Below are 13,017 nucleotides of genomic sequence, written 5' to 3'. Positions count from 1 at the left end.
GGTTATATATGGGTTACAAATATTAAAAAAAAAATAGCTAAATTACTTTTAGCGCTGAGCTCTTGAGAAGTAGGTATACGTAAAATAAAATATATGTTAAAGGTACATTAAAGAGCCGATAATGGTAGTATTACACGCCCCCTGCTTTCAGAAATAATCTTATAATGTTCAATGTGAGGCGAGTACGGGCGTAAATATTTTATAAGCGTATTTCATCCTAGACTTAAGATTCAAAGTAATATTAATAATACAGAGTATAAATTCGACTTATAATAATTTTTTGAAATCTTTACCTGTGTTTACAATTGCGAAAATTATCACTTTATTTTTCTTCTTTACTTATCGAGTTGGTTTTTTCTCAAAGATTGAGTGTTAAAAATATTTTCAATAGAACCATAATATAAGTAATTCGTTAATACTTTTACAAATATGTCATTATTAATTTTGGCTTGTTAGAATTAATTGAAACTAGCTTGTATACAGCGCGTCAGATATCATAGAATTTCCTTGTATTTGATTTCCATAGACGTACAGATAGAGAAGTATTCAAAATAGATCTAATGGATGCTTGGGATAAAACCAAATTGAAAATTTGCAGCAGCTTTACGAATATAGCGTTGAATTTAATGACAAAATAATTTAATTTTACGTCCGTTTTGTAAGAGTTTTATGGTTATTAGTAAATAAACTTTTCCCTTTTAATAACAAGTTATAATAAATTGAATGGAAGTAAAGCACGATTTCTCAATTTATAAAAATGTGATTAGACGCATTCACGGCTATAACTCTCGAAGAAGGAAGTCCCATAACTCGTAAATTTAATGGATAAACCGTAAATCTCAACACAGTTAGCTTTTTGTGATAAATTGTTTGTGTATTTTTCTTCATATTTATTATATCACTGGTCCATTGAACGTAACAAATCGCGAGTATTATGATAACTGAATGTGAAAAGTTGCATTTTTTTGCAATTGTTAGTTACAACTTTATCTTTTGGAAGCGTTTAAATTTAAACAAACCAGAAGAAAACAATACTAAATTGTCTCTGGAATTTTCTTATCTTATAACTTATATCATGAAGAATAACAAATACAGACTGTATTGTATGTGGTAGTAGAGCAAGCTCCGGCACGAATTGGGCCAGCTCGCACCGAGGAAGTACCGCACCCCCACAGAAGACCGGCGTGAAATAGTATACTGCTGTGTTTCGTTCGGTGAGTGGGGGAGCCGTTGGCCCATATCCTCTTCCTTACCCTTCCCAGTCCTTTCCTTAATTCCTCTCTTCAATCCTTTCCTAATACCTTTCCAATTTGCAGTCGGCAATGTATTTGAAGAGGCGTATGGACTTTACACCTCTCTAAATATTCATGGGCGGCGGTAGCGCATACCATCAGGCGACCCATCAGCTCCATTGCCGGATTAGAACATAAAAAAAACAGCCCTTTTTTATTACAAAGCGTATTCACAGATCACGTTGAAAACAAAACGCAAGGCATTATGACTGACCATAAAAATTCCCTTATAAATTAAGGTATACCGTACCCGATAAAAAGTAACAACAAATTTCTTACCGCAACACAAATGTATCCCACATATTTGAGTAAAGGTGATTCCATAATGATTAAATTTATAATTGTTCTACAATAGAATAATGAAATGTGATTTATTCATTTTATTTATTTATAAACGATGTAATTCCGTACCTTTAACAATGAAATTAAAAAGATTAAAAAACAATAGCTATTAATAAAATTCAAATTCAAATAATTTATTGCTATTCACATACACATTATATGATGGTTTTAATCTTGTCGTAAATCTTTCTAAAATCATGAGTTAAAGACAATTTTTTTCATTCAAATGATTTTTCGTTTTCAATTTTTTGTGTGTTTGATCGACCACTTTATGCCCAATAACATACTAGAATCACGTTCATAACGGAAGGAATATTTTGAAATCGACCGAGGACCGCGGGCAAACAATATATATATATAACGGACATTGACCATTATAGTCCTTTTTCGGAAGATGACGTGAAATGACGTCACGTAAAACAGACATTGAATTAATGAATGTTGAATAAAATGTTTGGTTAATATTATCAATAGTGTAATGAAAATTGATCATTGAATTATATTTAAGAACATTCAAGAATCGGCTTTCTTACGATAATGGCTAAAACTTAAATGTTAACTCTCAGAATAATGGAATAAAAAAAATATACCTACCACCGAAAATAATTATATCATAGTAAGAATTGGTTAAAAAATTGTCCTCCACCAATACTCCAAGCCTGCTAATTGGCTCGTTATAGAATGGTTTGACAGATTTGGTAGTCTGCTAAATATTTATGATGGTAAATACAATCCAATCAAATCGAATCGTACGGGGTACATATTGACCCAGGATCACGTATACAATCGACGCTGAGCAAGTATTTAAAATCGGTCACATAATAGATTTCCATTTGAAGGCTTAACGTCTACTTCAACAATTGCCGTAATCAGTCGAACTCATGAGTACCTATCGTTACTACAGAACCGGATTAACCTAAGTAATTAATTTGCATTATTAGCTCGATAATATACCAGTAAGTACGTGTCCATGGCGGCACGTACGCGATTAAAGCATAATCATTAGTTTGCATTGACGTTATTAACCTTCTCGGAAGCTGTTTGCTCGGATGAGACTTAATCAATTACCTATGTAGAATCTAGCTCTGGGTAAACAATGTTAGGTTAATCAATGGGCTATGTGTAAAGCGAAAACTTACATTACCTGCTCAGCTGTTCGTATTCCTGTCTTTCTCGTGAGTTTTGTAATAAAATGTGTCCAAACTATACGAAAATAATGTTTATTAGAGAGGAAAATTCCTTTTGGTGAATGTACTAGGCATTTTCCTTTTGAATGCGTGACGAAGGATAACATAAGCTGTTTGTTTTAGATTCGATATTGCTTATCGTTTCTTTTCTTATCCCATTCCATTTTCACATAAAGGTTAACAGAAATAAATTGAAAACTAATTGTCCCTTTTAAGACTTTTGTGACTTTAATTAAAAGTTTACTCAAAATATCTATTTACAATTATGAAATACGCATTATTGTATCACAAATTAGTGATTGTCATTGCTTCATACATGGACAAATAGCCGATACGAATAAGATAATTGTGTTAATATCTGCCAATAGTCATTAAATCTATTATCAGTTTCCTGTTCCAGAACAATGGGAATTAAAATGATTTTCCGACATTTGTGCTCATAAAAAGTAAAATACAATGCAAAAACCTATTTTATTTTTTGGAATAATATAAAATAACAGTCATAGCTGTATTTGTCACATAGTTGATCATTGTTGATGACGTAAATCTAAGGTATAATTTAATTGCAATTGAATTTATTTAAAATTGCTATTTTTGCAATTCCCTTTCTCATAGTTTATATGTAACCACTTTATTACTATAACGTATCACTAAATAAATTTTGCGTATTATATGATATGTACTTATTATTTGCTCATCATAATATCTAAATATTTTAATGTTAGCAGCCATAATTATTAAATTTTGAGAAGACTTAAACGAACCATAATTATTAACACATATTTTTGTACCCAGAAATTGTATGATGTTACTAAAACTTAATTATTTTTCATTTAGCTGTTTGTGCTTGTAATGATCAAAACTAAACATAGATTTAATTCACAGAACTCCTCCTGGGTACGCTACGAACACATCAAAAGGCGGCGTGCGACGAAGAAATGGTCACACTCATATGTCCAAGAGGCACGACTATCAGCATCCAGGTGGCGCAGTACGGCGCCTCAGCGTCACAGAACTCCTGTTCACCAGAGCTGGCTGAGTATCAACCAGTCGCCGTCGAGGTGGTGGGCGATACAAGCTGCAGTTGGCCCAGCGCTTTGCAGGTGTGACGACATTGTTCTGAAATCTCAATTTGTATTTTGTTTGATGGAGGGATGATTGAGCAAAAATTATCAAAATATGTATATAGGTAGACTTAACATAACGTGAAAAACGTTATTATGACTAAATTATCTGTAAATAGTTACATTATTCAGTTTGTATATAAGTTTTAGTAATAAATACCTGGGAGATGTCTGTAATCCGATACATAAAAAAATTGCAGTTTTGAATTTACCAATTACTTACTGCTTGCACTGACTTCGTTCGTGTTGACCTGTTATGTAGCTTGCTTATTAAAATTATTAAAATAGACCCACTTATTTTTGAGATTATTTGCGACATATAAAAAGACAAATCTTTCAACTATTCAATATTTATTTAAAAGTGAAATCAATATCTGAAAAACCTTCATGAGATAAGTATTCTGCATAACATGATATCGAGATTTACACATCGATACGCAACCAATTAAAACTATTCGACATTCGTTAGTTACTTGTTAAAACAATTCAGTAGGTATTTCGTTATTGAAATGTGGATTCATATGAAATAACAGACATTATTCTCTCACCACACAACAAAACGAAACACCAAATTTTCATGAAGGGTAATGGGATGGATGCGTTTGTGGTGAGCGTATAATAGACAATGTTTGCCAGACACATTAACGTGTTTACTGATTAAGCGTACAAGACCCGTGATTCGTGGATTATCTAAACCGGTATTAGACAGGACTTTTGAATTTTCGTTTTTGTGTGCGACGTCTTACTGCGCCGAAATAATCGAATTTCTTCTACCGAATGGGATGCAGTTTCAAATCCCGCCTCATGACCTTTTGCAAAATGTTAATAATATATCAAAGATTGTATTGAAAAAGAATCGGCATACTAACTTATATGTGCAGTACTCGTTGTTGCAGACGGTGGTGGAAGCGTGTCAGAAGAAACGACAGTGTAAATTCCATACAAGCCCTAAAGCATTTGGCGTAGACCCGTGCCCCGGTTCTAGAAGATTCGTCGAAGTCGCCTATAAGTGCCGTCCATGTAAGTTTTTGTTATCATTAATTTAATCGTCTTTATAAAATCCTAGTAATATTATAAACGCGAGGAGGAAGAATGGGTGGATGTATATTTCTTACTCTTTCAAACGAAATCCACACGGCACAGCTAGTTATAAAATAATTATCAATTAATAGAAAAATCCTTCTTCTAATTAATAAAAGTGATGTTTACCTAAAAATGTATAAAATAAATACAAAAAATATTTATTATAAAGTACAAGAGTAAAATACCTAAATACTTATTTATTAAATATATTTTATATCTAGCGTATGATCATGTAAATGAGACAGATAACAATTTGAATTATCTACACACGTGTGTATGCATAAACATTGCATAATAAGCATGTCGGGAAATGCACATGCAGTTTTATAGTTACATTCCAATATAACAATTAATTAAACCATTATAATATTAAATCCACTAATAAATTTTAAATAGAAAAACACACAAGCATACTAGATCATCACAAAAACACAATAATTTGAAGCACAAGTTTCGTTTAAACATATATTTTACAGTATTTTCAAATCAAACGGTATTCTCGTTGAATTGAAATTATCCCTTACCCCACAAGCATAAAGTCGCAAATCCCACAGATGAGTTTCGAAGTAAAGTGGGCTGTGAAAACGATGTGCTTCATTTGAGCTGTAACCCGCACTCAAGGGTTGCGATATATTCGGCGCAGTATGGGAGGACGGAGTACGATTCGATACAATGCCCTCAGCCTCGAGGGATGAAGGAAGAAAGTAAGTGTGTTATTATTTATTGTCAATGATATTAGCTTGTCGGGGAATGTTTTGATGTGCTCTTTATTATTCAGGATAGATGATTAAAATTGAATTTTGCTTACGTTCCGGCCTATGTCATACTATATATTAATCGTATAAAGGCCTTTTTTTGACCTTGACCTTTTTTAGGGTTGAAACATAATGAAAAATATTATTACCATTCCAAATATCTTTCAGTAAAGTTTGAATTTACGGAATCATCTCCAAATAACGAGATATGTATTCCAAATAACGGTTCAAAATAAATCACCTAGTTACACAATTCTGTATTATCTCACTAAATTGTAATGAGAGCCAGAAACACGACAGAAAAAATAATTTTGTATTCAAAAATATATCTGTAATCCAAAGGTAAATTAGCTTTATAAAATATTAGATTTCTTTTAAAGGAACGGTTTATTTCTTATTTATTCTGAGCGTTTAATAAAATAAGCTAAAGTAATGAACCCAAAACTTTTTCGTGCGTTATGTATTATGTACCTAATTTAAGTCGGCCGAAGGATAGACCTCTGGCATAAAATGCTTTTGATGAAATTATCTTCGCGGACATTATGTGAGGATTTAATAATTATTATATTATTTTGGGCAAAGTTAAAAGCTGTGAAAATCGATATACATACATATATCTTCATATTATATTAACGTTTAAAGGTTGATATGTGAAATATTTTATTTATTTCCGCAGTATTATATATACATGGATGTATAGAAGATTTTTTACGACAATTCATATTTATTTATTAACTGTTACTCAATTAAATGCTAATGTCACTAATAAGTGCATATTTTAGCCTGCCTAGAACCGTATGCGACCGAAACTGCAATGAGAGAGTGTCACGGGAAGAGACGCTGTGTGCTGTCAGCAGACAGTAAGATGTTCGGCAAGCCGTGTCGCACCGGCAGTAGGACGTATCTGAAAGTGGTCTATACTTGCGGTGAGTATGTTCTTACAGTACAATACCTCACATATAGTATACAGTACATACTGTACACTAGATACAGTACAGTACATACAGTACGGTACATACAGCAAAGTAATTATACAGTACAGTACATACAGTAACACAAAACCTAAAGTAGCCCAAACTACGGAACAAATTTCGGTGAAATTTAGTATGACGATAGTTTGTGATCCGAGAAAAGACTAAGGATAGTTATTATCCTGGAAATTCTATGAGAACGGGAACTGTGCGGCGAATACCGTGTACTCTATCCCTTTGACTACGTGGCCCGCGGATAGTAAACAAGTAAATTACGCAAAAGCATTTAATATTTTAGTGAAATATTTTCTTTCTCTTTATTTCTTGATTACGACAGAATATATACGTATATGTAAAACAAATATTCGTGAAGATGCACTACACATGGATTAATATAGGCTATAAAATACACAGTTAGGCACTTTTTCACATATAAATTCACTGTTTTATTATTGCATACTAGCTATCCTGGCTCAGGACAATCAAGAATGGTCGCGGACGTATTTTAACCAGCTCCCGTGGCCCCTTCACTCAAGTGGCTAGACGGAACACAGTGGGTCGGTAAGAATCCGACATAACCCACGGCTCCATCCCCGGGGGCCGTGGGTATCTATGCAAGATTTCCCCACTATAAAAAAAAGAACAATCAAGAATACAGCTTTCGGCCCAGAGTTATTAAGAAATATCCGTGTACCAAACTACAATAAATAATCATTAAAAAATCATTTTATTCGAGCCATTTGTTACGTTCATTTCTGATCGGGATACAGCTGTCTACAGTACACAAGTTCTAATTGCAATATTTCGTTCGTTGTATTTTTAGTATCGTCAGCCCGTAGCTATCTCCGGATATTAAAGGGGACCCTGAAACGTGTCTGAAGTGCTCAAGGACACCAGCAGATATAACTTCTTGTTGACATAACTTTCTTTTGTACCCTATACAATTACTGTTAGTTATTTACGATCAAAACAAACGTGCGATAAATCAATATTTAATATAAGATTTCCTTGAAAGAACCATGAACCTATTTTGTTCATCGAATATTTTTTAAACGTGAATCAACTTGTATACTTTTCGTAAGAAACTTAGTGAAATGTTTTGGTTTACAAAAAAATGTCGAATTTGTGTATGTTTTCGCAGAAAAGTAATTTCCTAATATACATTTAGTTTGTTTTGCAAAACAAATATTTGCGAGAAGTTTCAATCGATATTTATCTGTTTTTTGTTTTTTTAGATAAATATAGGTGCATAAATACACAAAATTTTCGACAACAACATTTCTAAATAGGCGAATTCAGAAATTACATTTTATATCATATTTTGTAGTTAAATTTTCTACGAGTCATAATTTGATTAAAATCAATCTCACAACAAATTAAATGTCTAGACGGGAATCATTATGTGGAAATTTACTATTTAATAAGATTTGCTCACTGGAATGGAAATCTTCAATAATATCAACATTTCCTTTGAAATTTAAATGACTGACACATTCCTACTAATTCTGTTAATGCGAAAATGTGTTGTTCTGTCCATCTTTATTACAAGGGCCTAAAGCAAGTTTTTGTATGAATTTCATTTAATAGTTTCTTAATCAGTCGAAGGTGTATTCAAATTGTCACCTTTTCTTAAATTTAAATCTCAAATATTAAATTTTATAAGAGAAATATATACAGTACTTCTTTCCTACTAAGTACTAAATACCGTAATTTGTACTTTTACTAATTGTATATTGATTAAGTACTACGTTGAAATTGTATTTTTCAACATTGCTTTTAAATCCATTATTAATTAAAGCATTTTTTTTTTAAACTTTGAATAGTGTTTTGAAAGCCTATGAGAAAATAAATACACATTTTTACCGATTTTATACCGCCCATTGATACAATAATTGGATACCTCATATCCTTCCCCTATTCATCGCAACTTAGAATTATATAATACGACCTGAATTTGCTTATTTGCAATATCAATATAAAAATTTCAAAGTTTGCTCGTGAAGTATATTGATCGTGTACAAAAGCTCTTATATTGCTCGTATCTCATTCAATTGCAATCGCTTCGAACTTCAACATCTCTATGTACTTTTGATACTTAACTGGTGTGGCTCATAGTATTATTTTTTCTATAACTATTGTTTATACGAAGGAAATTGTGTAATTTCAAGACTGAGTATATAATTAAACTATCCGTTGTTCGTAATTTCGCCTACATTTTCAAAATAATTTTTCGTACAAGATTAATTAAAAAGTAATAATTTTATGCTTCGAGCATCAATTGTATGTCGTATTGGTACTTTATCTATAATATGTTACACATTTAAAACCAATGAGTGAGAACTGAAATCCATATTAAGACTGTCAATTTATTTTATTCCTTATATTTGGTTATTTGGGACATACTTCAACTCCGCCACAGTTGGCACCACATCTGTAATTGTTGTCGATCTTTATGGAAATGTTATGTCGCGTACGTTCAGAAGTCGATGTAACAAAAATATTGCTTTATTCCATGTGAAGATAACGTTTATTTATTTATTTATTGCCGGTCTTCTGTTAAAATTAAATCACTGTAGAATGAGCTATTGTTTTCTTTATCTTGTATAAACAATTCCCATTTTTCGTTGACGTAATTGGAAAATTAATGCAGTAAAAAGAAACTCGATCGACTCTCAAACTCGTTCTTAATTTAAACAGATCATGTAGTAGTAGTATTTTGTAAGACTGTAAACATTAAATGGTAAAATTATTACCTACTATACGATCATAATTTTCGTAATAGTAGAAATAGTTCTACTATATATTATACACAGGTATAATATGTTAAAACATAACACGTGTTTACTTGTTATGTGCCAAAAAAAGGGGTAAGCGTGAATTACGTAAAAATGGTAATGTAAAATAATCGTGTCTTATTGTTATGATTGTATGAAAAATGTTTGTATTAGTTTCCTTACACACTACACAATACGTCATATTAGCATGTTGGTTATACTAATCGGTGGTTATTATCCCTTTAAGGTTTCGCTTCAATAATAATGCAATTATAACACTACATAACATGTAAGCAATTGTCAGAGCAAAATATGCTTTATAACATTTGATTGAAATCACATTTTGATATATTTTTATTTGCAATAATTTATTGTGAATTTGTATATTCGATTTTAAACAATTCATCTCGTCATAACTAACAGGATACAACCTCATCTCAAGAGCAACATATTATCATGATATGGTTGCGATGCTCTTGAAATATCAAATAATGAAGAGGACTAATGTTTTTAAATTCAGTATACATGTACTACTTATGTACTACATACAGTACAGTACATACAGTAACCCAAATCCCAAAGTAGCCCAAACTAATCAACCGATTTCGGTGAAATGTAATATGAAGATAGTTTGTGATCCGAGACTCTTGAAATATCAAATAATGAAGAGCACTAATGTTTCATTTTTAGTTTTATAGCATTGAAATGCTTTATAAATTCGAAATTTTGAAAGAATAGAAAAATTTTACAGCACTAATGTTTTTAAATTCAATGTTTTTCTAAGCTTGAAAATAGCCAGATCTCGAAATTTATACGGAAACATAATATCATGCTTTCTAGTATCCAGTCAGTCTGGCGTCGCACATATACATATGGGATATAAAAATGTGAATCGCCACCCCGAGGTCGAGCATCCTCATTTTATTGTCCAGCTTTTTCGTGTTTTTCAACACAATATCTTCGATGACGGTTTCATGATAAGGTCATTTTCTGAATGAAGATAATTTCATGATTTCATTACGTCACATTCATATCATTTAAATGCATTAATTATTTTGCATTTAAATTTGTATTTCTTCATATAAATCATTCTTGACCAGCTTAATTTACGAAATAGGAGAAATTATGTTTATGATCTTTCAAATAATTTAATTTATAATAATTATTAATAGGTAATAACAATATCTTTGCACTTAAAAATATGTGAACTTTGCTGTATTCATGAATTGATATTAAATTTTACTAGATGCAAAATAATTAAAGACATGCTATAAAATCTAATTGTTTTGTATTGCTGCGAGTGTTACATACATATTTGTTGTACAAATATCGAATGAGTTTATAAACACATCTTAAATTTATCTTCTGAATCATTGATGAGTCATGCACAAGGAGCACGTTAAGATGCCAACAGTTATAGCACATACCTGCTTTAGGAAATTTACCAACTTATTGAGCTCCGACATGACCACACGCTCCGAATTTATCAAAGTTAGTATGGAATGTTTGAAGTATGCTGTTCTTGTATTAGCTTCTCGAATCTATCAGACTACTATAATGTTGAGAAAGTTTTGCAGAATAGATTTAAATTGAACACGAGGCGGGAATTGTTTCCTTCTTTAAAAATGTCTAATTTAAAAAGCATTTCAATACTATAAAAATAAAAATTAAATTGCTATGTTTAAGTTCTCTTTATATAAAGTTCGTCACCATCGATTAACTGACAATGGAGTGATGTTTTGAGTCATTATGACCCATGCAGTTTGGGCGGATTGATTAATGTCATATGCTGTCAAATACTGTGGTTGATGACGGGCTCTTCATTACCGGCTGAAGCTGTGGTTATAAATAAACGGATCCTTGAATATGACAACTTAAATCCTTCTCCTACTCCACTTCTACTTATTATTATTTTTGGTTTGTTTTTAATTAATCTAAAAATATGTCAATAATACAAAAGTATTTGTTTGGATTCTTAATATTTATTCAATTGTATATATCTCTTTTTTCTTTCTTTTATGCAAAATAAAAGTATTAAAATAAATAAAATAATATAAGCAGAAGCGAATAATATTACACAATTTATTAAGCATCATAAAATTACCATTACCGACATTAGCACATGTATAGTAAAACCCATCCAAATTTTACAATCAAAAGCTTCTCACTAGTGTCTGTTAGCCAAACGATTTAGCCACTTTCCTGAAATGACTGAACATTGATCCATTACAATCCGATTTCAATGAAACGATACTTGCAGAATGTTCTCGAAACGGTTACTGTTAAATTTAATTGAACTTTGAAACTGGGAAATGTTTAACTGTAAAGTTGGACAGTTAGGTTAGTGTGGACAGTTAATATGGTAATATTAATAGGTAACTATTTATCAAATAATCCTGCAGTCTATAAATCTAACCTAAGGAGGTTAAGATTATGAAATCAATGAGTGTAATACGATTACAGATATACATTAAAGCTTAAAATTAACATTTTAATCATAAATTAAATACATCACTGCAAATTTAATATAGGTGCGTAGAAGAAGCATCAAAAATTCTATATTTCCTTACGTTAATAACACTTAATTCATACTTTCCTCAATTAAAAACAGACTATTAAAATTCATCAATTAATTTAAAATTTATAGACGACAAGCAAGTCCTTTAGATTGTAAAAGGAATTCCGTGCGGTCTGGACAAAAGTACCAGAAGTTATTGTTAGTAAAATTCAATTAACGGGCATTTAAAGTTTTGCTACCTAGTAAGTAGACGAGTGCTTGTATTGTTTCCAGACTAATTTTGGAATAATCTTGAATTCTAGATTATAGTTTATTACCCAAAGACTCCTGTCAACAATTAATCAATTAGGTATTGTGTCTACCAAATAAAAACATCACGACTTATATGAGCGCACTTAAGAAGTGTGCTCTTACTTTGTTTCGAATCGAAGCTCGTTTCAGTGACGATTGATCGTAAGTATTAGAAAACGACTTACGATTAGTGACTTTATTACAAAGTGTCATTGTTGTAAGTAGGTTGAACTTAAACTGTTTTAAACCCTTTCTTTCCGTTTGCCAGGAAACAAATGTAGTAGACAGAATTTAGCTTTGATTTTATACGTGACCTGCTGGTTGTATCTAGTTGAAATTATAGTTCGAGGCCTGAAGAGAAAATCGATCAGTGTCACTCATGTGTAATGTATGATGGATAATGATAGATTTATAGCAGAGCCCTTGGCCTTCACGCAAAATATCTACTACTTCCCGACATTAGTATTCGCTACTGTTTTATATTTGGCAGAAGTTAAAGCCTACTGATTCTGAGAATAAATTGTATAATAAGTGGATCTCATAAAATGAGAGCAGTTTTTATAACCTTATATTGTTAATTACGGAACTAACAATATTATGAGCGAAAATAAAATGGTTTGCTACATGATGTAGTCCAGCTGTTATATAACCTTAAATTAGTTGTACCAATTTGTATTAAA

General features: G+C 31.5%; 1 protein-coding gene across 1 annotated transcript in view; it reads left to right on the top strand.

The window, feature by feature from the left end:
* Nucleotides 1–13,017, top strand: part of LOC119832395 — a 44,842-nt gene that overhangs the window by 24,972 nt on the left and 6,853 nt on the right. Inside the window, exons 3-6 of the mRNA XM_038356068.1 lie at nt 3,707–3,924; nt 4,827–4,965; nt 5,583–5,732; nt 6,566–6,709. Coding sequence (XP_038211996.1) covers nt 3,707–3,924; nt 4,827–4,965; nt 5,583–5,732; nt 6,566–6,709 — 651 coding nt within the window. The remainder of the gene's footprint in view (nt 1–3,706; nt 3,925–4,826; nt 4,966–5,582; nt 5,733–6,565; nt 6,710–13,017) is intronic.

The sequence above is a fragment of the Zerene cesonia genome, chromosome 15 (genome assembly GCF_012273895.1).
Source record: "Zerene cesonia ecotype Mississippi chromosome 15, Zerene_cesonia_1.1, whole genome shotgun sequence".
Taxonomy (NCBI): domain Eukaryota; kingdom Metazoa; phylum Arthropoda; class Insecta; order Lepidoptera; family Pieridae; genus Zerene; species Zerene cesonia.
This window is presented reverse-complemented; position numbering and strand designations above follow the sequence as displayed.